The sequence below is a fragment of the Strongyloides ratti genome (assembly GCF_001040885.1).
Source record: "Strongyloides ratti genome assembly S_ratti_ED321, chromosome : 2".
Lineage (NCBI taxonomy): Eukaryota > Metazoa > Nematoda > Chromadorea > Rhabditida > Strongyloididae > Strongyloides > Strongyloides ratti.
In genome coordinates, this window is record NC_037308.1 from 5,723,512 (window position 1) to 5,747,707 (window position 24,196).

At 23.6% G+C, this 24,196-nt stretch overlaps 11 protein-coding genes across 11 annotated transcripts; 5 read left to right on the forward strand and 6 right to left on the reverse strand.

The window, feature by feature from the left end:
* Positions 1-461: 461 nt before the first annotated feature.
* On the reverse strand, positions 462-1,052 carry SRAE_2000181600 (Iron-sulfur cluster assembly enzyme ISCU, mitochondrial; the record flags this gene model as incomplete). Its single annotated transcript, XM_024652812.1, has 3 exons — positions 462-535; positions 584-925; positions 1,010-1,052. The coding sequence occupies 3 exons, from the start codon at positions 1,050-1,052 to the stop codon at positions 462-464; spliced, it is 459 nt and encodes a 152-aa protein (XP_024506351.1).
* A 163-nt stretch (positions 1,053-1,215) lies between these two features.
* On the reverse strand, positions 1,216-1,707 carry SRAE_2000181700 (Alpha crystallin/Hsp20 domain and HSP20-like chaperone domain-containing protein; the record flags this gene model as incomplete). Its single annotated transcript, XM_024652813.1, has 1 exon — positions 1,216-1,707. One exon carries the CDS (start codon positions 1,705-1,707, stop codon positions 1,216-1,218), a length of 492 nt encoding a protein of 163 aa, XP_024506352.1.
* A 337-nt stretch (positions 1,708-2,044) lies between these two features.
* SRAE_2000181800 (Alpha crystallin/Hsp20 domain and HSP20-like chaperone domain-containing protein) lies at positions 2,045-2,377 on the reverse strand (the record flags this gene model as incomplete). Its single annotated transcript, XM_024652814.1, has 1 exon — positions 2,045-2,377. The coding sequence occupies one exon, from the start codon at positions 2,375-2,377 to the stop codon at positions 2,045-2,047; it is 333 nt and encodes a 110-aa protein (XP_024506353.1).
* A 622-nt stretch (positions 2,378-2,999) lies between these two features.
* Positions 3,000-3,396, forward strand: SRAE_2000181900 (Alpha crystallin/Heat shock protein family and Alpha crystallin/Hsp20 domain and HSP20-like chaperone domain-containing protein; the record flags this gene model as incomplete). Its single annotated transcript, XM_024652815.1, has 2 exons — positions 3,000-3,337; positions 3,387-3,396. 2 exons carry the CDS (start codon positions 3,000-3,002, stop codon positions 3,394-3,396), a joined length of 348 nt encoding a protein of 115 aa, XP_024506354.1.
* A 118-nt stretch (positions 3,397-3,514) lies between these two features.
* Positions 3,515-4,582, reverse strand: SRAE_2000182000 (Galactose-1-phosphate uridylyltransferase; the record flags this gene model as incomplete). The annotated part of the gene is made up of 1 exon (XM_024652816.1): positions 3,515-4,582. The coding sequence occupies one exon, from the start codon at positions 4,580-4,582 to the stop codon at positions 3,515-3,517; it is 1,068 nt and encodes a 355-aa protein (XP_024506355.1).
* Positions 4,583-6,400: 1,818 nt separating this feature from the next.
* SRAE_2000182100 (Locomotion-related protein Hikaru genki) lies at positions 6,401-9,157 on the forward strand (the record flags this gene model as incomplete). Its single annotated transcript, XM_024652817.1, has 4 exons — positions 6,401-6,998; positions 7,410-8,198; positions 8,248-8,421; positions 8,463-9,157. The coding sequence occupies 4 exons, from the start codon at positions 6,401-6,403 to the stop codon at positions 9,155-9,157; spliced, it is 2,256 nt and encodes a 751-aa protein (XP_024506356.1).
* Positions 9,158-9,678: 521 nt separating this feature from the next.
* On the reverse strand, positions 9,679-12,024 carry SRAE_2000182200 (Oxysterol-binding protein-related protein 9; the record flags this gene model as incomplete). Its single annotated transcript, XM_024652819.1, has 5 exons — positions 9,679-10,734; positions 10,792-11,103; positions 11,302-11,544; positions 11,595-11,753; positions 11,803-12,024. The coding sequence occupies 5 exons, from the start codon at positions 12,022-12,024 to the stop codon at positions 9,679-9,681; spliced, it is 1,992 nt and encodes a 663-aa protein (XP_024506357.1).
* A 1,500-nt stretch (positions 12,025-13,524) lies between these two features.
* Positions 13,525-16,185, forward strand: SRAE_2000182300 (GPI ethanolamine phosphate transferase 3; the record flags this gene model as incomplete). Its single annotated transcript, XM_024652820.1, has 6 exons — positions 13,525-14,009; positions 14,046-14,665; positions 14,716-14,730; positions 15,632-15,826; positions 15,887-15,981; positions 16,030-16,185. 6 exons carry the CDS (start codon positions 13,525-13,527, stop codon positions 16,183-16,185), a joined length of 1,566 nt encoding a protein of 521 aa, XP_024506358.1.
* A 519-nt stretch (positions 16,186-16,704) lies between these two features.
* On the forward strand, positions 16,705-18,114 carry SRAE_2000182400 (Hypothetical protein; the record flags this gene model as incomplete). Its single annotated transcript, XM_024652821.1, has 1 exon — positions 16,705-18,114. The coding sequence occupies one exon, from the start codon at positions 16,705-16,707 to the stop codon at positions 18,112-18,114; it is 1,410 nt and encodes a 469-aa protein (XP_024506359.1).
* A 152-nt stretch (positions 18,115-18,266) lies between these two features.
* On the forward strand, positions 18,267-21,817 carry SRAE_2000182500 (Hypothetical protein; the record flags this gene model as incomplete). The annotated part of the gene is made up of 3 exons (XM_024652822.1): positions 18,267-20,819; positions 20,877-21,620; positions 21,659-21,817. The coding sequence occupies 3 exons, from the start codon at positions 18,267-18,269 to the stop codon at positions 21,815-21,817; spliced, it is 3,456 nt and encodes a 1,151-aa protein (XP_024506360.1).
* Positions 21,818-21,855: 38 nt separating this feature from the next.
* Positions 21,856-24,121, reverse strand: SRAE_2000182600 (Kinesin, motor domain and P-loop containing nucleoside triphosphate hydrolase domain-containing protein; the record flags this gene model as incomplete). Its single annotated transcript, XM_024652823.1, has 2 exons — positions 21,856-24,040; positions 24,078-24,121. 2 exons carry the CDS (start codon positions 24,119-24,121, stop codon positions 21,856-21,858), a joined length of 2,229 nt encoding a protein of 742 aa, XP_024506361.1.
* Between the last annotated feature and the right edge of the window lie 75 nt (positions 24,122-24,196).

The following is a 24,196-nucleotide window of genomic DNA, read 5'->3' on the forward strand; positions in this document are numbered from 1 at the left end:
ATATCATTCTTTTATAGCTTTTTTTTAACACAAGATAAAGCTTTCTTTATTTCTTAATATTTTAAAGTTTATTTATAATCTTTCACAAATATTATTATTTATAGGTGTTTATAATTGTTTTAAATATTCGACATTTCTATAGTAAAATAGTAAAATCTTTTAAATATCTGTGATTATTAATTAAAAACATATCTTTTGATTAAGAAAAGCCTACCGAATAACAATAATATTTATAATATAAATTTATTTATGCTATCTATAAAATAACATATGTTTTTTATATCTGGTAAAATTTTTCAATAGCAAATCAAAACTATAAAAATAAATATGCATATCCTGTGATTTAATTGAATTTTAGAAATAAAAAATGAAAAAAAAATGGTTTAATGTTCAAAAAATCTAATTAACTAGAACAATATTACAACAAATAGTTTTCGTTATTTTTATAAAAAAAATTTTTTTTATTGTGTGTTTTTCATTTCTTGCTTTTTTTTATAATCATTTAAAGCTGCCTGAATGGCATCCTGTGCAAGCACTAAAAATATAATAAATTGTTAAAAAATAAAATAATTTTTAAACGAACTAGAACAATGAAGTTTAACAGGTGGTAGAGAAAGTTCTTTAGCAATTTGATCGTTTTTAATTTTACTAGCATATTCTGTAGTTTTACCTTGAATCCATTCTGTGGCTAAACTACTACTAGCAATAGCACTTCCACATCCAAATGTTTTAAATTTAGCCTCTACAATTTTACCATTATCATCAACTTTTATTTGTAATTTCATAACATCACCACAAGCTGGAGCTCCAACAATTCCTGTTCCAACATTTGGATCTTTTGTATCTAAGCTTCCAACATTGCGAGGATTTTCATAATGATCAATTACCTTTTGATGGTAATTTGCTAACTGTGTATATTTTGGTACTTGAAAAGAAGTTTTAGAAATAGAAGTTAAAATATTTTTACAATTATTCATCATTTCTTAAATTTAAAATAAGAAAAATTTACTTTGTATAGATTTATTTCCGCAGTATCTTTTCTCCAAAAACATTTATATCAAAAGTATCTTGTGATGTTATTTTTTTAAAATATTTAATAATTTAAAATTGATTTTAACAAGATTTTTTTGTTATAACATTTAAAATATTACTTTATTTTTTTTTAAAAATTAAGAAATTGAGATTATAAAAAAAATTTACATTAAAAACGAAATATTATATAAATTTTTTTGATGCTCTTATTATTAAATCACCATCTTTTGTTATTTCATGTGTTAAAGTTTTAGGATTTATGTATTTTGGAAGATGATATGTTTTTGATATATTAGTCCCACAAACATTGCTTTCATTATTTTTTTCATGTTTACAAAAAATATTTAATCTTTCTCCATCAACGTATATTTTAATTTCTTTTGGTTTAAATCGTTTAACATCAAATGACAATTCAATACGTTTTCCATTTGTTACTGCAGTAACAGATCCATTATTTTTCTGATTATATGGCCAATCACATATATAGGTTTCTTTTTTTGATGGAATGATTCCTCTTATGAATGTACAATCATAATTTGCATATGGGGAATGATAAGTATCATGGTATTTTGCTATACCGGAACTTCTAAATGATGATGAATAGCTAGAAGATAAAGAATTTTGGATAGATCTTCCAATACATGGAAAATTATGGCTTCGTGAATGTTGATTCATCTAAAGAAATATGTATTCATAATAAATTAATTCTTCGTTTTTTCTTTCTTTTATACATGTTTATCTGTTATGTTAGAATAAGATTAGTTTACATTTAATCTTAAAATCTTTTTTTTTTTAACATTGAACACTTGTAAAGTCATCTGAAAACCATGTTTTACAAAGAATATTTTTAGTTAATTTACTGTGAATGAATTCTTAAAAACTTTAAGATTTTTGTTATCTTAATATTTATTTTAAGTAATCGGTACAAATTATGATAACATAAAATACAATAATAGTAATGTCAATTTAAAAATATTATTTTATATTTATCTTGTATAAATATGTTTTTGAGTTATTTTTGTCTTTCTCCTGTTATTACTAAATCACCATTATCATTAAACATATACTTTATGGATCTTGAATCAACATCTTCAGGAAGTTTGTATATTTTGTAACTACTTTTAACAAATTTGGCACTTTTACTTTTTCCTTCTTTAATTATTTCGATTCTTACATTATCACCTATAACATTAAATTTAATTTCTTTTGCATTAACATTTTTTAAATGAAAAGTTAAAATAAAACTATTATGAAAATAAGTAGATTTCACAAAGCCATCTTCATTATTAGTTTCATATGGATAATCAATAATAGGCTGATTTAAATTAAAATAACTGCGTTTCATTTTTTATAATTATTAAAATTACTAAATAATTGCAAAAAAAAATTTAGTATTTAACAGGGGTGTTATTGTTTTTTACTTCATAACATCCTATTCATACATCTTGAAATTTTTTATTAATCTTCGACATATTTGTTATGTTAATTTTACAAAATCTGAAGCAACAAATTAAAGATTAGATATTTTGTCATATTTAAAGTAAATTCATATAGATATAATTTTAAACAACAAAAAAAAACAATTTGATAAATTTAATAATTAAATGATTTAAAAAAAATACTTAAAAAAATAGATGCTTTAATTTAATATTAAAGTTGTAACAATGTAATTTGTTAACTTCTCTGTCAGTATCTGCATTTGAAATTTATATTGCTATGGTGAATCAACACAGATATTGAATGATAATATATGTTAGCACTTATATCTAAATCATCTTATTCAAATGATAAAGAATAAGTAATTATTCAGTTCGTGAGTAGAAATATTCAGTTAAAATATTCAACATTTTTACAAATTATTGTTTCAATGGTAAAGTTTATAAATATAATATTTCTTACATAATTTTTAACAAACTATTAATATATATTTTTTAGGTTTTAATTATTAAAAAATTTTAATATATAAAATGCCAAATTACCAAAATTCACTAACGTCTACAACAGGATTTCCTGCCAGTATATGGGATTGGCCATTACAAAAAGAAGACGGTGTTGTTACAATTCAAAATGATTCTAATAAATTTGAAGCAACCCTACAATGTCAATATTTTGCTCCAAATGAAATTGAAGTAAAAATAATTGGAGAAAATATAGTTATACATTGTAAACATGAATCTAATACACCAGAATCTTCAGTGTCAAGAGAAATAAACAGAACTTATAAATTACCACAAGATGTAAATGTTTTGACACTTAAAAGTCATCTTAACAGTAAAGGAATTTTAACATTAACAGCTGACAAGAGGTAATAATTATTAACTTCTTTTTAACATATTTACTTGACATTTTTAAAGCGCTTTCTAGATATTAGTTACATACATATTATATTTTTAAAATAAAAAATATTTCAATTATTTTTTATTAATTATAATTATTTAACAATAACAAAATTCTTGTAATATAGATATTATTACTTTGAACTTTATTTACAATACTTTAAAAGTTCGTGTATTTCATTATTTTGTTGTTTTTTTATTATACTAGCAGCATCTTCTGGTGTCAAATCTCTTTGAGGCTCAGAAAACACTTCAAAACCAGCAAGATGTTTTTTAATTGTAGATGATCGTAGTAAGGGAGGATAAAAATGAAAATGAAGTTGCCAATAATCTTTAAATTTATTTAAGTATTCTCCACTTGGTGCATTTATTATTCCAAACATATAAGGAAATGGATAGTCAAATATTAAATCATATTTTAAAAGTAATATTTTTAAAATAATGGCAAATGACTTTTTTTTTGATTCTGTCAATTCAGTTATATATTGAATATTAAATTTTGGTAGGATCATTGTTTCAAATGGCCAAAATGCCCAATATGGTACTAAAACAATCCAATCCTCATTTTCAACAATAATTCTTTCTTTTTTTTCTATTTCACGTTTCATATATTCATAAAGCATATTTTTTCTATTTTTTTCATAATATAATTTTTGCATTTTATCTTTTTGTAATGGTATTGATGGAATATAATTCATTGCCCAAAGTTGACAATGTGGATGATCATTACTCGATCCAACCTGTGCACCTCTATTTTCAAAAATTTGTATCCAATCAAATTCATACTTTAATTTTTCAAATTCTTCACACCAAGTATTTAAAATATTACAAATTTTTTCAACACTCATTATACTCAATCTATCACTTGTTTTTTCACTATAACAAATAACTTTACATATACCGGATAACTCATTTTCCTCTACAAACAGATCATCTTTCTCAGAATGATTTTTTTTGATGTCTTGTTTATATTTATTAAAAGTTGGAAAGTCATTTTCAAATACATAAATTCCATTATACATTGGATTTCTTTCACCATTATCTCTCAATGCACCAGGAGCTAAGGGATTACTTTTAGGTAAATCAATTAAAATATTGTTATGGTTATTAAGACAATCATTATCATATTTTTCTCCACTCCAAGGTCTTTTTAATCTATTAGCAGCCACAATTACCCATGAATCAAGTAAAGGATTGTAACGTCGTGTTGTCATAATTATATATCTTCTTTTTTTTTGTCTCTTTCTCTCTTCAAAATTTGATATCTTTAATTAAATATTAATCAATTAGAAAATAAATATTTTTATAATAAATAATATAAAATGACAGAGACTTTATTCAAAAATGTACAGTCAGAAGATTGATGTGTAAAAAATTTTTATTAACTATCAATTACAAACTTATATAAAAATTATAGATATATATACTGATTAAAGCAATTAATAAATTTCATATAAATTTGTTTCCTAAAAAAAATTTATACATTTTATGTATTTTTTTATTATAATCAAAAGTAATAATTAATTTTTTTGAAGGATAATATAAAATATTTTTTATGTAACAATAAAATTTAACCTTAAAAATTGTAGAATAAAAATATATTTTTATAAATATCTTTATAAGAAAAATAAAAAAAAAATTTATTGTGACAGAAAAAAAAAATTAAACAAAGTTTTATTCATTCAAAAAGTGGGTTTTTATAATAATCTAATATGACAATAAATATGTTAATACTATATACCTGTGAATAAGCAGATAACTAATTTAATCAATTCACTCATCAATTGTATAATATTATAAAAAAAAAAATAATTTACTATTTTTAAAATTTTTTTTAAATGATAATTTAATTTTAAATTGTAAATTTTTTAAAAAATTAACCGAAAATTGGTATTATTATCCTCTTTATATCTTTTTGAAGATATACTCAAAATATGTAGTTAACTGTTGATATAATTGTTCAATGTTATCATATATAGCTAATTTATTAAAAAAAAATTTTATAAAACTGCTTTTTAACAATTAAAAAAGTAATTCTTATTTTTTTATTTATTAAAATGAATTGTTCAAATTATATGTCATTATAAAGTAATATTTTGTTTCTTGTAATTAAAATCACTTTTGCGCACCCATCTAACTCATTTTAAATAAAAGATATAATTATTAAAGTTGAATCATATCTTATTTATATCTTATAATGTTTATCTGTTTCTTACAAGCCTCTTTATATGTTTAGCAATAAGGTATTTTGTTTTTATTGTTTCATCACAAATTTCTGAAGATACTAGAATGAATATATGTTTATCGAGAAGATATATCAAAGCTAGATAATTTATCTTTTTTAAATACATTTTAACAATTTTATAGTTATAAACAATATATCTACAAAATTATTTTATTATAGTAAAAATTAAATTATATGTCAATATTTATGTTATATAAAATATTATTAATTTTAATTAGTATTTAATAATATATCTTCTAAAAATGCCACCATTTATTTACACATTACTATTATTGTCATTTTATATTATTATATGTACCGTGATTAACCTATCAATTTTTAACAATTAAAGATATTCATACGTCAAAACTTGAAAAATTATATATATAATAGTTTAAATAGTTTTCCTACTTTTCACAATATTCTTTCATTTTTCCTCTTAATCTATACAATTAAATTATTCTAAATGTTCATATTCTTTTACCTCTTTTCATTTATGAATATATCATTACTTAAACTATATTTAATATATTTTCTAATTCACATCGTAATGTGTGTAAAAATTTTTACAATAGAATATAGAAAAAAAAAAACTTTTATTTCATTATTATTAACTTTTTTACTTTTTAGATCACAGTACAAATCATTTAATTTTAACAAAAAATATTTTATAAAATTATTTAAAAACTATTAACTAATAAATGTTTAAATTTTACTTTATGGATTAAATTGAATATAATTTTATTTTAAAGTAAAATCAATGTATACTGATCTCCTAGTATTTTTTTTCAAAAAAACATTAATTTTGATGTTTTTATTATTGTTATTTTGTATTTATTTTGTATATCCAAAATGTTTACAACCAACAATTCCTGAAAATTGTCAAATATATCTACCTGATTCATCTCCATATGAGGTTGGAAGTATTGCAAAGTATACCTGTTCTACGAATTTTAAAAGAATTGGAAATGAGGAAAGAAAATGTGAGGATGATGGTACATGGTCTGGAGATGTTCCATTATGTGGTATTGATGTTGCTAAAGATAAACCATCTTTTCAGTCATCAGGAAATTCAGCAATGTATGCTGTTACTACAATTCCTATGTGTTCAATAACAGAAAATTCTGTTTATGAATCATCATCATGGAGTGTAGATTTACTTTCAACATATAAAATAAGGGCAATATCATATGTAACAGGACATTTATCAGGAATCATTTCAGATATATTTTTAATTGATTCAAATGGTCAAAAACATAGTTGTTCTAAATTTATTCATCAAAAACTTAATACTCCCAATGAAACAGTAACTGTTCATTGTCAGGGTAATAATATATCTAAAATTAAAATGATTGTTGCTGGTAAATTACATCTTTGTGAATTTAAAGCTTATGCCATTGATATACGTAAGTTTTGTTTTTTTTTGATAATATTTTATATATTTATTTTTAATACAATTAGTATAATGGGAATTTTTTTTTTGGTAGAAAACTAGAAATTACAAAAATGTTTAATTACACATTTGTTATAATAACATACAGTATTTTGAGATTATCTTTTTACATAAATCTAGCTTTAACTTAAGATTATGTATGAAAAAATATTGAGTAACAAAGAGATGTTTAAGATAATCTAAACTATTTTTACTTTTCAATGTTTGTAAATTCAAAAATTAAATTATTCCACTTTAACAATTAATATAAAAAATTTATGTTTATATTAAAATATTGAATAATATACTTGTAAATAAAAACTTCTTTAAGTAATATAATATAAATTTATAAAAAAAATTTTACATACTCAAAAAAAATTTTTAGAAGCACCCTGGCAATGTGGTTTATCAAAAATGGATGTTTTAGCAGTATATGAAGGAACATGTTTTTCATCTTCACATCATCAGAAACTTGACTGGAAAAATGCTCAAAAAAGTTGTCTTGATATTGGGGGTACTCTTCCAATTAGAATAACAAATGTTACTAGGACAGTTATTAGATCAGCATTAACATCATCACCCGGTGCATCAAATTTCTATTGGATTGGTTTAATTGGATCACAATCAGGTTGGAACTGGGCTGATGGGGATATATTAAATGAAAATGAAAATGATTGGTATGAGAAACCACCTGAAATAAAAAGTAATGAGGCATTAGCAGCAGCAATTGGTAAACCAGCATCATGGAAATGGATAAGTGCATCACAAAGTGTATGGAATTCATTTATATGTCAAACAAAACCAAAATATTGTACAAATCCTGGGGTTTCAGAAAATTCAAAAGTTATCTTTTCATCACAAACATTTACCATTGGAACAATTGCATTTTATTCATGTGAATATGGTTTTAAATTAATTGGACAACCAAAAAGAAGATGTAATGATGATGGTTTATGGTCTTATGATATTCCTGAATGTAAACCAATAACATGTCCAGAACCACAATATTGGGAGAAAGGAAATATTATAAAAGTTAACAATTCATTGACATTTGGTTCATTAATTGAGTATAAATGTTTAAAAGGATATGTTCTTGATCAAACTATATCCAATACACCATTTCGTGTTTGTACCTCAGAAGGTCAATGGTCAAATACAATTCCATCATGTAAAAGTAAGTTTATTTATAATTTTATTGTTACATTTTATATTATTTATATTAGAAATTGATTGTGGAATTCCACCAACAATAGCTAATGGTATCTTTCAGGCAAATAGTTATACTCTTAACTCAAGTGCAATTTATAAATGTGATGAAAATTACCAATTGATGGGACACTTACAAATTACTTGTACAGAAAGTGGTACATGGCAACCACAGCCACCTATATGTTTAGGTAATAAAATTATATCTATTTAAAATTATTTTTATTTTTAGATCCAACAACATTTAAAAGTTCAAATGATCCATTGAAACGTAATGATATAATTTTATTTGTTATAATTTTTTTCCTTTTAATTCTTTTAACATTATTAACATTGAAAGTATTTTTAAACCAAAAAAGTTATATACCAAGTGAAAAAATTCAAAATTTTTTACCAAATGTACTTAATCATATAAGATTTAAATCTCGTGAACCATCTTCTGGTATGACATCATCAACTTTAGATCGTTCCTCAAATTCGCATAATAGTATGGTTAATTCAAATAATATTGTTTATGCAACACCTTCTATTCCAACTAACTCATCATCTACAATAACAGATAATACTGGAATTTATTATACATCATCACCATTATCAATAATAGATCCTTCAATAAAAATAAATGGTATCCAACAAATTGAAATACCACCACATCTTATACAAATGCACCAATTACCTAATGGAAATATTCAATTAACTATGCCTGCATCAAGACCAATAGTAAGACCATCTATACCATTATTTACACCAATACCCTCTATTGAACTCGATAAAACATTATCATTAAAAAAAAGTTTACCATCTCCAACTAATAGTCAAATATTATATTCATTTGATTATGAAAATTATTATGATATCCCCCCAGATGGAGGTGTTGATTTATATGAAGAAGTAAAAAATCCAACAGGCGATGCACATTGTTTATAAGTTATCAAATAAATTTCAATTATTATTTTTTATCTAAATGTATTAAACAAGTTAATAAACATTTAAAAATAAATAATAACTATAGTATCAATATTAAAAATATAAATATTTAAATTTAGAAATTCAAAAATTGTTATTTTTAGGGAATATTTTTGAAAGTGATTTATATATAATTACTTAACATGAATCTTAATATCATTATATCAATTATTTTTATATTTAAAAGTATTATATAAAAAGTTTGTTTATGCTTTAAAAATTTATTTTTTATCAAAAATTTAAAAAATATTATAATTAAAAATTAACACATTAAAAATAAATAGAAATTTATTCACTTATTTTTATCCAAAAAAAAAAAACGGCCTTATAAAAACTGAATAGTACGTTTTTTCTTTTATTTACAACTAAGTATAGTTTTTTAATATATACTATTGTTGTATTTTTTAATAAAAAAAAAGTTTAGTGTTTGATTTTAGTATTTATAAGTTTATGTTGACATATGATAGAGTTACACTTTTATATCAAATTTCTGTTCTTTTACCTAAGGAATTTTCATAAACCCAATTATCATCTTGTTTTTTAAAGAAAATGTTATTCCATACTTCTCCTTTTTCTTTTCGTTTTTTAGCCTCATCACGTTGTCTTTGTTCAATCCATAATTTAGAATTGGTTGCTAGGCTAATTTTATTCCTAAATAATGCTGTTGTAACATGCCTCCAAAGACGTCTACTTTCACGATCTCCCATTTTGGCAATTGGGTCACATTCTTTTCGTATTTCAGATTTAGCTTTAACATCTACAAAAACATACTCATCACCATTTAATGGTTTAGCATATATAATACCATTCCATTCTCCACGTAATGTTAATATTGGTTTCTTAACACCTGGTTTAAATAATGAACCTGATAATCTATGTGGTTTACCACCAAAGAATGATTTTGTAAGGAAGTCTATCTCAGCAGTATAACCTGTCTTTTCACATGAAACTTCTATTCTTCCTCCTAATTCAATCCATGGAGTACCCATAATACTTCTTCCATATCCACTAGGAAATGTTAATTTATATACTTCATCATAATCATGTAAAGTAACTGTTCCAAATCCAATATTAGCAACACCAATTGATAATCCAAGAAATGAAGATTTTGTCCATATAAAACCATTAAATGATATCCTTTTTCCAGGATGTTCAGCATAAAATGCTGATATTGGTGGATGATGTGAAACTTGCTCTGCAATAAAAGTTAATTGATTTTTATCACTTCCTGGAAATGGACCAGATGTTGTCCTTTCACCAGTTAATTCCATTCCTGGTACTGTCCATCTACAACGAAATGTTTCTCCTAAAATAGGATTATATGGTTTTTTAGCAACACCACTTTTGCGAGCTGGATAGAACGCACTAAGATAATATCGTACAACTGCAATAAATCTTGATTCAGGCGTTTCGAGATCAGTCCCACTAACAAAATCATCTGGATGTGCAAAAAAATCTGCATACATTTCAAGTAATGATCTTCGCTCCAATATAAATGTTGGTAAAGTAACTTTTGTAAGATCCATACCAACACTTACCTAAATATCAATATTTTAATAAATTTTTTTTTTATTAAAAAAATATAAACAACATACCTGTGACAAAAGGTGCATTAACACACTTCCATGTTGTTGTTGAACATTTCCTAAGTCACTTTCTTCATTATTTTCATAAATTTGATCAAAATCTTCATGATTATCATCCCAATCAGGTTCAACATCAGTTTGATTATATACTCTCATTATTCCTTCATCAATTGGAAAAGATGATGCTGAAATACGTTTTTCTGAATTTAAAGATGAATGATTTTTTTCACCGTTTAATGAACGCGCATCAAAAAATTCGTCTTCGTCCTCCGAAGATGAGTATGACATTGGTGGAACAATATTAACGACTTCTTTTTCTTCCTATAATATTCAAAAATAATAATAATAATAATAATAAATATAATTTAAATAAGATATAATATTAAAAGACATTATCCATAAAAAAATTTTTTTAAGAATATAAAGTATTAAAAGGAAAAGGGTAGCTTTTGTTCTCTTACTCTTTGTAAAATTTATTGAACAACATAAAGTTTCAATATGAAAGAAAAAAAAACATACATTTTTAATAGTTGCAACAGGAGACACAGATTTATCATCATCAGTACCATTATTACTGGGTGCAAGAGATCCAGAACGTGTTTTACGCGTTGCATTTGAATCTATTTGACTTTTAACCATTTGTAAAAATATAACAGAACTTCTTATTGTATCAAGTAAAATATTACCGGATTTTAATATCTCTTTTATTTTTGCTTTTTTTTCATTTGTTGATGTTTCTTCAATTGACTCAAGAATATGTACCTTAAAATATCATAATTATATATAAATATTTGTATATATATTTTTTTTACCTCTTCCATAGCAACTTTTAAATGATTATCTGCTTCTAATAATTTTTCATTTAACAATGTTAAAGGATCTTGTTCAGCAGGTTTATAATATCCACATAAATTATGTATTGTTTTTTCTAAAGCTCTAACCCATTTATCACGCTCATTTTGATCTCTTCCCTAAAAATATTATAATAATAAATACTTATTTTTATATAATAAAATTTACCTGTAGATGAAAAATTTTATTATCCACAGATACAGTAAATAAAGAATTATTTACACCATCAATTCCAATTGTAGCTCCTCTTAATCTAATACAACCTCTTTGTTGTCGACGGAGCATTTTTTCTCTTGACGTGTAATAAACAAGAATATCATTTTGTAAGACAAACCAACGATACTGCCAACCATGTACCAAATTAGTCCATTTTGATAATGGTCCTTCCATGATAAATATTACTTTATTTATTGAATATAGTTATAAAAATTCGAAATTTGAATATAAAAAAAAATTAATTTAATAATAATTGTTTCTGAAAAAAAAATGTATACTAAAAAAAAGTGATAGAATATTATATGATAAAATTATTAGGATTGATACTTTATTTAAAAAAAAAAAAAACGGAATGAAGTTGAAAGTTTGTTTTAAAAACAAAAGCAATAGTTGGGATAATATTACAAATATTGGTTATTTAATTTGTCACAGTACATCATATTTATTGGTTACAATTCTATAAATACTCAAAATTAATTATTAATGCAAAATTATTCATTATTTTTATTTTGAAAACTTTAATCGTTAATTATTAAAAAATGAAAGTTATATTTTATTAATAATGAAAAAAAATTTTTTTACTATGGTTTATGGAACAGTAAATAGTTGCCATTTCTAGCCAATAAACTGGACCAAAGCGTCTGTCCCAGAGAAAATAGTGAGTACATGTAGAAAGAGAAATTTTTAGTTAAAATATAATATTAAAAGAAATGTGTTTTAAACAAGAAATTTTTATTAAAAATTGATTAACTATAACGTCAAAGATTTTTTTATATAAATAAATCTTACTCATAATAATTAAATTATATTTTGTATAATAAAAAAAATACTATAGAAATAATATATGGTTTATAATAAATTCCAAATAATTTATAGTAAAAATCTAATAGTCAAAATGTATATGTATATATAAGAGATAATATATCAAAACTTTTAAACAATATGTAAAAATTAATCGTTTTAAAAACATAGGTTAAAAATGTGATTTAATAAAAAAAAAAGTAATTGATATAAAAGAGTTACAATACTAGGTGTCTTCACCTTAACACGTCATCAAAACAATAATAATTATAATATAAAGTAATTAATATAACTAAGAAAATATTATAATCTGTCAAAGTTTTTATTTCATTTCATAGTTTAAAATATATATTCATATATAATTTATAATAAAAAAAATATATAATTGATTTGTAGTAATAATACTTCAAAATCTATTTTTAAATATTCAATAGATATAGAAGGTTAAATAAAATAAGATGGCTAAAATAAATATAAATAAAAGTTTAAGTTATAAGGGTTGATGTATTTGAATATATAATAAAAAATTTATAATTTTATTTTCATGACAAAAAAACTATATATTATTATATTCTTGACATAAAAATTTTTTAAATGAAAATTGGTCATAAAATAATAGTTTTAACATTTTATTATTCAATAAAAATGTAATTAAAGTCATTATCTGAAAAAAAAAATTATATTTAAAGACAAATATTTTGTGTAGTTGGTCTTTATATACACAATTTACAATACTGATTATAAATAGACTCTGTACCAAGAAATTTACTGCAAAACTTTTTTTTTTTTTCACAACAATATAAGAAGATATTAAAATTTATTTAAAAATTATTAATTAAATTTTTTTTATTAGAAAAAAATTTTTTAATAATTATGTATATTCCTATTAAATGGATAATTTTATCATCATCATATATAATAGCATTATTTATATTTCAAAAAGGATTTTTATTAAAAAAACCTTCATTAGATTATTATTCAAAGTGTGAAGATTTTCGAGGTCGGGCACATTTATGTTGGAATAAACCTTCATTTAAGAAAGCTATATGGATAATTATTGATGCATTAAGATATGATTTTTTGGATTCTGGTGGAAATTTAGGTGATGAGTATAAAGGAAGAATAAAAATTGCTAAAGAATTAATAAATGATCAACCAAATAATACAATATTATCTTTATTTATTGCTGATCCTCCCACAACAACATTTCAACGTATTAAAGCTTTAACAACTGGTTCTTTGCCTACATTTATTGATATGAAAGATAATTTTGATGCTGGAGAAATTGATGAAGATAATATCATTAATCAATTAATATTAAATCGATACAATATAACATTTATGGGAGATGATACTTGGTATGGGTAAAAATATTTTTAATATAATACTTTTAGGACATCACTTTTTAAAAATAAATTTAATAAACAATTTCCTGCACCGTCATTTGATGTATTTGATTTGAATACTGTTGATAATATTGTATTAGATCATTTATACAATGAAATGGCAAATGATGATTGGAATGTTATTATTGGACATTTTTTGGGTGTAGATCATTGTGGTCATAGATATGGACCAAATCATTCTGCAATGTTAGGAAAATTAGATCAAATGGATAAAATGTTAAGAGATGTTATTAAACAAATGGATAATGAGACAATACTTTTTGTTATGGGTGATCATGGAATGTCGAATGATGGAAATCATGGTGGTGATAGTACTTTAGAAGTTGAAGCTGGATTTTTAGCTTATTCAAAAGTTCCAATAGTTCATGGAAAAAGAATTAATAAGTTTCATCAAATTGATTTTGTACCAACATTTTCGTTTTTATTAGGAATACCTTTACCTTTTACAAATATTGGTGTAGTTGTTGAAACATTTTTTCCATTTTATGAATTACTTAAATTGTTAGAAATTAATATTGCTCAAGTTATTAGATTAATAACAGCGTATAGTCGTGAAGATTCTGGAATGACAACAAATTTTCAAACCATACTTCAACAATATAACTTTGGTTTGGATGATAATGTTGATTCTTATTTTAATATATTATACTTAATTCAGGAACAATTACGAAGTGTATGGGTAACATTTGATTATAACCTTATTATAACCGGTCTTTTAATGTTATTTGATACTATACTTTTTCAAATAACTTATGATGGAACTATTATTTCATTATCTAATATTACTTTTAGATCAGGAACTCTTTTATTAGGTATATCATTAATACTTATGCCAAAAAATGCTCTAGCTCTTGAGATAATGGCTTTTGCTTTACCTTTTAGTGTTTTAATATCACTTATAAAAGTAATTAAAATGCTTATCACAAAAAAAAATTTATTAAAAAATATTCCATTCTTATCATTATTATTATATGTCTTTCATTTACTTTCACTTTTTTCTAATAGTTATATAGTTCATGAACCATATGTTTTAAAATTTATCATTCAAACATTACTTATTTATGATGTAGTTAAAGTTTTTGAAAAAAATTACCGTATTTCAAAGTCTTTTTCTTTTAATATAACAATTTTTTCAATTTTTGTATTATTTTGTACCATTATATCATCAGAATTATTTAAATGTAGGGAAGAAAGTATAAATTGTACTGAATCATTTTTAGTATCAAATTTTATCTCATTTGATAACACACTTTACTTTTTTCGTTTAGTAATAGCTATTGGATTGTTAATTAGTATCAATTTTTATATTTTATCAACACAATTGTTTTCTTTTAATACTTGGCAAAAAATGATTTCACAATTAAGTCATATTTTTATAACAATGATTTCAATTTCATGGATACTTAGATTTGTTGTAAACAAAAATAATTCCTTGTTTAATAATTTTAATTTTTATATTGCACTATCAACACATATTTTTGTACTTTTGTCATTATTAATAGCTTTGTTATTTTCATCTTTTGTAAATTTTATTAGTACTTTTTTTCATTTATTTATTTTGGAAATAGCTTTAGTTGTTGGAGATAACTCTGCATTATCAATTGTTTGTATTACAGTTTTGTTAGTGTATTTTTATATTTTTTCTATTAATGATTCTCAGGTATTATCACTTAACTACTACTTTATTATTTCATATGGTTTTTTCCTATTATTTAATCAAACAACTATTCCTACAATTCCATGGTTAGCAGCATTTGTTGGGGTTCCTGGTAATTTTAGTTTAACATTTATTCCTAAATTATTAATACTAATAAATTTATTTGGAGCAGTTTTTATAACAGTTATCTTTACCTATAATATATTAATAAAAAATACACATTTTGTACCGGTTCCCTTAAATCTTGCTCTTTTATTTGGCATAAAGGTAAATTTTTTTTTAATAATCTATTTAATTAAAAACTTTATTTTTCAGATGTTAATAATATGTATAATGTGTATTGTACACAGAAGACATTTAATGCTTTTTAAAGTATTTGCTCCCAAATTTATTTTTGAAGCAGTTAATTTTATTACATTTTTAATTCTTTCTACGGTTTTATCAATAATTTATTATGTAAAAACACGTTAATTTTAATTGTATTAAATATATTTATTTATTGTTAATAAAAAAACTTTTATTTTATAAAATTATAATTTAAATGATATATAAATTTCTTTTAAATAGGTTAATTTTTTTTAATCATTATGATAGTATATTTTTAAAAAGAAATTTAAAGTTTAATAACTTGTGACAAAAAATTTATAAAATAAAATGTTATCACATTGTTAATTTGTAAATATTATGATATAAATAATATATAATATAAATAAATTTTAATCAAAATGAAAACATTTATATAACATTAAAAGTACATATTTGTATAATTAAATATGGAAAGTAAATTTATTTTATGAAAAATGGATTTTATAAATAAGTTAAAAAATAATATATAAACTAACAATTAGGAATATGAATATTTTCTTTTTAAAACATAAACAATATATTGGAAGAAAGATACCCTTCGTGTGTATTATATCTTAGTCCGGGTTTTTATATATCTTTTATAAAAATATATTCTAACTATTTTTTTCTTATTCTTCTAATGAAATGAATTTTGAAGATATTTCTTTAGATTTAAATAATTATGTCTCTATAGGAAAAGAATTTTCATCAAGACAATCTATTGATAAATCAGAAGATAGGAAAAAAAAGAAACTTGAAAGGTCAAAGAAATTAGAAGAATTGCTTTTGTTGGGCGGTGATGATGATAGTCCATCAAGATATAGTAATGCAGAATTATTAAAAATTACTAAAAAAAAGAAAAGAACTACAGAAAAATTGATAAAAACAGACTTTTCGATCTTAATCGAAGAAAAAGCAAATGAAATTGTAAATGACGATTCCTGTAGTTTTTTTCCACCACAAACACCAATAAAAAATCAAAAAACAAATGGAGATAAAGTTTTAGTACCAGGAACACCTGATGACAAAAGTATGGCTTCTAAATTAAGAAAAAATTTAAAAAGAAAAATTACGGCTGATGATGATTTGTCTGGTGAATGTGAACAAAATGTTGCTAAAAAAATTTGTTTTGACATAGAAAACAATGAAGGTATTTTAAAAGAAGAAATTAATGATGAAAAACAATTACCAAAAGAGGAAATTTCAAATGAAGTAAAAGATGAAATAAAAGAAGTGGTAAAAATTGAGGAAAAAACTTTTGAATTGAGACGCAGTCCTAGAAAAAAGAAAATAGAATGTTTACTTAAAACACCAGACAATAAAAAAAGAAATACTAAAAAGAGTAATGATATTGTTCATGAAACACCTTCTTTTAAAATGAAAACAGTTAGAAGAAAATCTAATGAATCATACAAAATTTCTGTTTTAGCACAAACAAATCCAATTGCAAAAACACCTTTTACAAGATCTCAGGCTGCTTCAAATTGCCAAATAGTTGATTGTTCAAGTAGAAGTAATTCTTCCTTTTCTTTTCCATCTTCATCTTTTTCAAAAAAAAATATGCCAAAGTCTACAAGTCTTTTCTTGCTTGCTAAAACTGTAACTAGATCTCGATCTAAAAATAACATTCAATTAAAACCAAAACCTCCAACAGATTTTTCAGAACTTTTTACAAATAATGATATTGAGAAGAGATATAATATAAGGTTAAATAAAATTTTTAAAGAAGTAAAAAAAGGAGAAATTTCACATAATGATGTATATTATGGTAAAAATACAAATAGAACAAACATTTTTTCTGATGAAATCATTGATAAACTTAGAACATCTCCTCGTAAAAAGGCTGAAATTGCCAAAAATCGTAGTGGAAGGACTATTGAAAATTCTAATCAATTGAATTTTTCTCATCAGTTACTTAACACCAGAAATCATTGCCTATCAGAGTACTCTAAAAAGCATCCAAAACAAGAAACAGGATCTTTTATTGTCAAAAAAGCACTCTCATCACCAACAAAAACATCTCAACGTAAAATTGAAAAACTGAAAAACATGTAAATTAAAGAAAGAGAAAATAATTATATAATTTCAATTTTGATAAAATTTTCAATATTTTCTTTTTTATAGTTATTTATTTGGTTGTTAACCTGATATTTTACTTTTACATCCATAAAAAGATAGTTTTTTTTAATTATTATAGAAAAAAAAAGATGGATAAATTAATAAAAGAGATAACATGTTTACAAGAATGGAGTCTCTCAACAGCATCTATTATTCAGGAAAATTCACCCGAAATTAATGATGCTTTAGTGTATTCTTTACCATTTGTTCCTCGAAATTCTTTTAAAATTGCAGTATTAAAAAATTCTGAATCTATTGTTACTATTACCCCTGACAGAGTTATGAGAGTTAATAATATAAAAGATGACAAATTAATTTTAAAAAGTGTTATTAAATTAAAACAAGATGTACTTCATGATCAGGCAATTTTACAATATTCTGAGTCAGGTCACCTAATTCTTATCACAAGATCTTTTGGTTTTTTAGATATTTTTGATATTAATGGTGTTTTTAAAAATACTATAAAACTTTCAAATAATACTAAAAGTGTGTTTGACTCTATCTCATGTATGCAATCTGTGGTATTAGAGGATGATTATTGGACTGATAAAGTATACATGCTTCAGTGTAATGGTTCATTTATATGTACTAAGTTGGCTGGTGATGGAAAAATTGAAACTGTTTTCAATATAACTATTCAATCAGATGGATATATAAATTGTTTTCATTATAATTCAAAATATAATATTTTAATAACATCAAGTGTATTTATAAAATCTAAAGAAACAAATAAAAAAGAATTGTCTATTATTGATAATTATGGTGTTAGTGTTTATAGAAATTCCAACTCAAATGGTGAATCTTTTGATTTATTTTTGGGTGCAAATAAAGTTGCTAAAAAAATCGATTCTTTCTTAAATCTTATAAGTTCATTTTACAAGTATGAATCAATAATAACATTTTCAACCAATTCAGATGAAACATCACTTATATCATTAACAAATTTAGGAAAAGTTATAATAGCTTCTATACCAAGTATGAAAATTCTTCAAATATTAGATCCTACAATATTACTAAAAGATTCAAATATTTTTGTTTCTATTTTATCCAATGAAAATAAGGAAATAACTTTACTAGTAAATAATGGAGATATTTACCAGGAAAATTATGAAGAAATATCAGAAAACATAATTGCTGGAAAGGTAAAGTCAATATTTAATAATTGTCTTGCACTATCCAAGGGAAATGAAGATAAATTAATATGTTTTAATGGTATCAATGCTCCAGATTTTTATCAGCTTGATAGAAAAGATTCATCTATAAATACTTCATTATTTTTTGTCTTTTTCCTATGGATTTTTACTTTATTTCAAAAACTATATTTTCTATCATATAAATTTTTTCAAAAAAATATAAAAACAAAAAGTATAGAATATAAATCAAGGAAAATAGATCTTTCAATTAATACAATAAAAAATACAACTTTTGAAATTTATCTAGAAAAATTATTATCTCAAAAAAATTATGAAAAAGCAAAAGATTTAGCTAAAGAACATAATTGTTTTGATATTGATAATATTAATAAATTTCAATGGAATGATGCTAAAGAACCATCAGATGAATTATTAACTATATTAAATGAAATAAAAGATAAAGAATGGGTTGTCAATGAATGCCTTAAATGTAATTTTCCTGACTATGATTTTCAATTGAAACTTAAAGAAATTTGTAATAAATTAAAATCTCAAGTTTCAGAGGAGTTACAATTTCTTATTTCTCATAGTAATCTTATTTTTGAACTTGGTGAATGGGATGATATTGAAAAATTTAATCAAGTAAAACAAATGAGTTTACTTGACTTAGGAATATTTATATTACAGGAGGAGCGTATTGATATGGCTACAGAATTAATAAAATCATATAGAAAATTATTAAAACCTTACATATTAATAATGTTATATCATATTCCAGAAAGTGTAAATCCAAGACAATATACTGAGTTATTGCCAAATATTAAAGGACAACCAGAAAATGAAATTGATCCATATTTATTTTTAGATGAATTTACTGAAAAACATATAGAATATTTTGAAAAAGAAAAAGAATTAATTTTACATAGTTGGAATGTGATAATGGAACAAAACCTTGATATTATTCCATATTATTTGGAAGGAAAAAATCAGCAAACTATTTCTTTTGACTGGTTGAAGAAACGTATATTAGAAATTGATGAAAAATGCGGGTTGGCAAATTATAGTATGAGGTTATCTGAAATATCAACAGAAAGGGGATTTGTTGAGATGGAAGTTTATATAATGCATTGTTACTTTTATCTTCAGTATTTGTTGAGACTTAATGGAGGTGTTTCATTAACACTTGAAACATTTTTAAATATTGATAGTCAAATAGTTGCAAAAAGTGTCATAAAACATATGTCTCCAGCAACCATAATTGATAATATTCCTTTATTAGTTAAAATATTTTCATATTTTGAGGGAAAAAATATGGATTCATGTGCAGAAAAAGACATGGCATTAATTCTTGAACATTGTTCTCAAACATCAATGGCTGCTTTAGATGTCATGACATCAAATTTCCCAAATTTTCTTACATATAAATCTATTGAAAAATGTTTTTGTGCTTCTAATTTAAAAGGAAAACCCCTAATAGATGAATGTCAAAAATATAAAATTGAAAAAGAAGTAAGGTCTGCTTTGATTATTTTTAATCAACATGGTGTTACACCAATGTTTTCGCAGATAATAGATGCAAGAAAAAATCATGGTAAAGCTTGGAATTTATTGATGATGTTAATTAGAAATTCTGAATGTTTATCTGAACAGGATTGGAAATATATGATAATGGATGTAAATGATATTAGAACTGTTATTTTTGATAAAATTCTTACATTTGAAAAAGTTAACCAACTGCTACTTGATGAAATGATTGAATTAATTGAAAAGGTTTCACCTGACAAAATACCAATTCATTTAATAAGAAATGATGGAAACTTGTCAGAGGAAAAAATTGATCAAATTCTTTTAGCAAAAAGTAATCATTATTTAAATATGTCCCTTCCAGATATCAATGATGAGAATTTAATTTTTGCTGAAAGAGTTTTAAATTTAATTTCTAATAATATTAATAACGAAAAATATGATTTACAAAAAAGGCAACTTGAAAAAGTTAAATTGTCCTTGAAATTAGGATGTAAACGTATACCAGCTCAGATTATGTTTTGTGATGGTGAAGAATTGGTGAGAGAATTAATTTTTATTAGTGATAATTACAAAAAAATTGAGAAACTTACTCAACTAAGTGATTTATTTGATATACAATATTCAAGATCAAAAGTAATGGCAATGTGTATTGAAAGAGCAATTGAAGTGGAAGACATTTCTATCTTAAAAAGTTATATTGAAGAGCTAAGAGAAATTTCCAGAAATATATCTATGGTATTTAATACATGTATACTACTTTGGAAATCTAAAATGCTCCCTGATGTAAGTTTATCATTTTAATAGCTATAATTTGTTTTAAGATGAAAGAAGAAATAATGGCTTGTATGTTTTTAAATTGTACCAGTGAAAATGATATTCTAATAGCATTTGATATTATGAATTCTGACGGAATGGAAAGTAACAAGGAGATTGAGGAAAATAATTCATTTTGGTTGGTAAATAATTTTATTTATAATTAGTATCAATATATTTATTTTATTAATTTAAAATTTCATTCTTAAAGATTTTCTTTATTTTCTTCATCTTGTATTCTGTTATGGTAATTTTCACCAAGTATTTTTTTTGTAATATAAGACACTTCATTCACAATGTGTGGTTTTTCTAATGTAGACAATCTAGGTGAAGAATTAGAAATGGCATTTTCATCTACAATACATTCTTCTTTGGGAGGTAGATTTAAAGATGTCATATCTATGGTAGGAACTTTAACAGAATTAACTTCTTCAAGTATTTTCTTTACATCATCAATATCTCTTCCGATTAATTCTACTTTTGTACCATATGTGTTACAAGCTGAAATAGCTTCTTGGGTGTTAGAAAATTCTTGTAGCAATGATTCTTTGTAATCCGTAAAAAGATTAATGACCTTTTCTTTCTCATCTTTGATAATCTTCTCGATATTTGTAAAACATTCATTTTCTTTTATTTCGCATTTATTTCTTGCTTCTTCTATAGTTACTAATAACACATCACGTAATTTACTTACTTTATCATATAATTCATTTCTAACATCTGGAGGTAGTCGACCTTTAACACTTAATTCAAATTCCTTTGAATATTCATTTAATTTACCACAATAACTCTGTAAAGCAATTTCAACTTGTCGAAAATTATTTTTATCTTGACGATATTGATCATCTAATTCTTTCATAAACACTTCCTGCTTGTTAATTAATTCCTTACTTAAAACCTGTGTTTGTAAGTAATTGTCTTCTAAATCTTTAACTTTATAAGACAAGTTATCATTCATTTCCGTATGTGCATTGTCAAGGAATGAATTCTTATCCAACAAACAAAGTCCATTATTTTTAATTTTTTCAAGTTTATCAAAATACTTACCAAAGGTCTCTTGTAAAACACTAAGTTTAGTAAGCAAACTTGCTATCTCAATTTTCAATTTATCAACCTTTGATTTTAATTCACAATTATCACAGTTAATTTTTGTTAGTTGATTTATAGCATCTTTTTTCTCCTTTAAGTAGTAATCATGTTGAATACTTTTTTCATTGCAAATCTTAGAACTCTCTTCATAATCAATTTCAATTTTACTTAACATATCTGTGTATATTTCATATTGTTTTTTATTCTTCTCAATTTCTCGGTGAAGTGTTTGAATATCTTCTTTTGATTTAGTATTTGTTGGAACAAGTCCAATTAATTCAATTTCTTTTACATCACACAAAGGTATTCGAATATTCTTTATATTTCTGCGTACTTCTAGTGAAATTAAACTTTCTTTCAGCGAACAACACTTTAGTCTACGGTATTTATCGGCAATGTCCAATGATTGAAGAGCATCCTGAGGTACATGGTCCATAGTAACAGTGAAAACCATAGAAGAAGTATAGGCACCTGATAATGCTGGTCTTAATATACGTGTTAACATTGACTCTCTAAATGATTGTGATGGTAGCGGATTTTTCAAAATTTTTTCCAAAAGAGTATTCAATGAAACGTATCCCATCTTAACAGCCTTAATTTCCAAATTGATTGATTTATCTTGTAGATCCATGATTAGATTTGTAGATGAAAGATCCAAAAATACTAATTCACCATAATTTATCACCCCACATTTATTTTTTGTAACAATTTTTAACTTAACTAATACATGTGATCTTGCTACAATTTCAAAATCAACATTAGATGCAAGACTTTTTCTATTTAAAGCATTACGTATTGAACTACAAGAAGTTTTAATGTCTAATAAAGGTAAAACAACCGAATCCTTAACGACTAATTTATTGCCGTCATCTGAAACGATTGAAATTTCTTTCCTTTCATCAGACAATAAATCAAAAATTTTATCACCACATATTTCAAAAACAGAATAATAAAAATCAACACAACTACCGATATCTTGGTTTTTTTTTTTACTGATATATTCCAAAGTTTCTCTTAAAATCCCACCTAGTTCTTTTATATCAGAACCAAACATTAAATCAGTTTTCCCTGAACTTGAGAAACCATACGATATTATAAAAGATTTTATGCCGTTAAATCCTTCATCAGCGTGTATTTTGACTGCTTCATAAAATATTCTTTGGTGATTCACGTCATCATCAAAAATTTTGTTAAACGGTCCAAACGTTTGTGGTCCAAGTTTAGGTCTATGGACTTTTAGAGTATTGTCAGTCAATGCCTCAACTTTGCCCTTTTTGGTTACATTTCCATTATGCTTATTTCTAGAAAAAAATTACTTGATAATAATAACAAACATACTTTAAACAGATAATGACTTTTGCAGAATTTACACTACTTGACATTTTTATAAAGTTAGTACAAATATCAATATTCTACTGATTATGAACAATGTCGTTACTCTAAAAATAATAATAATG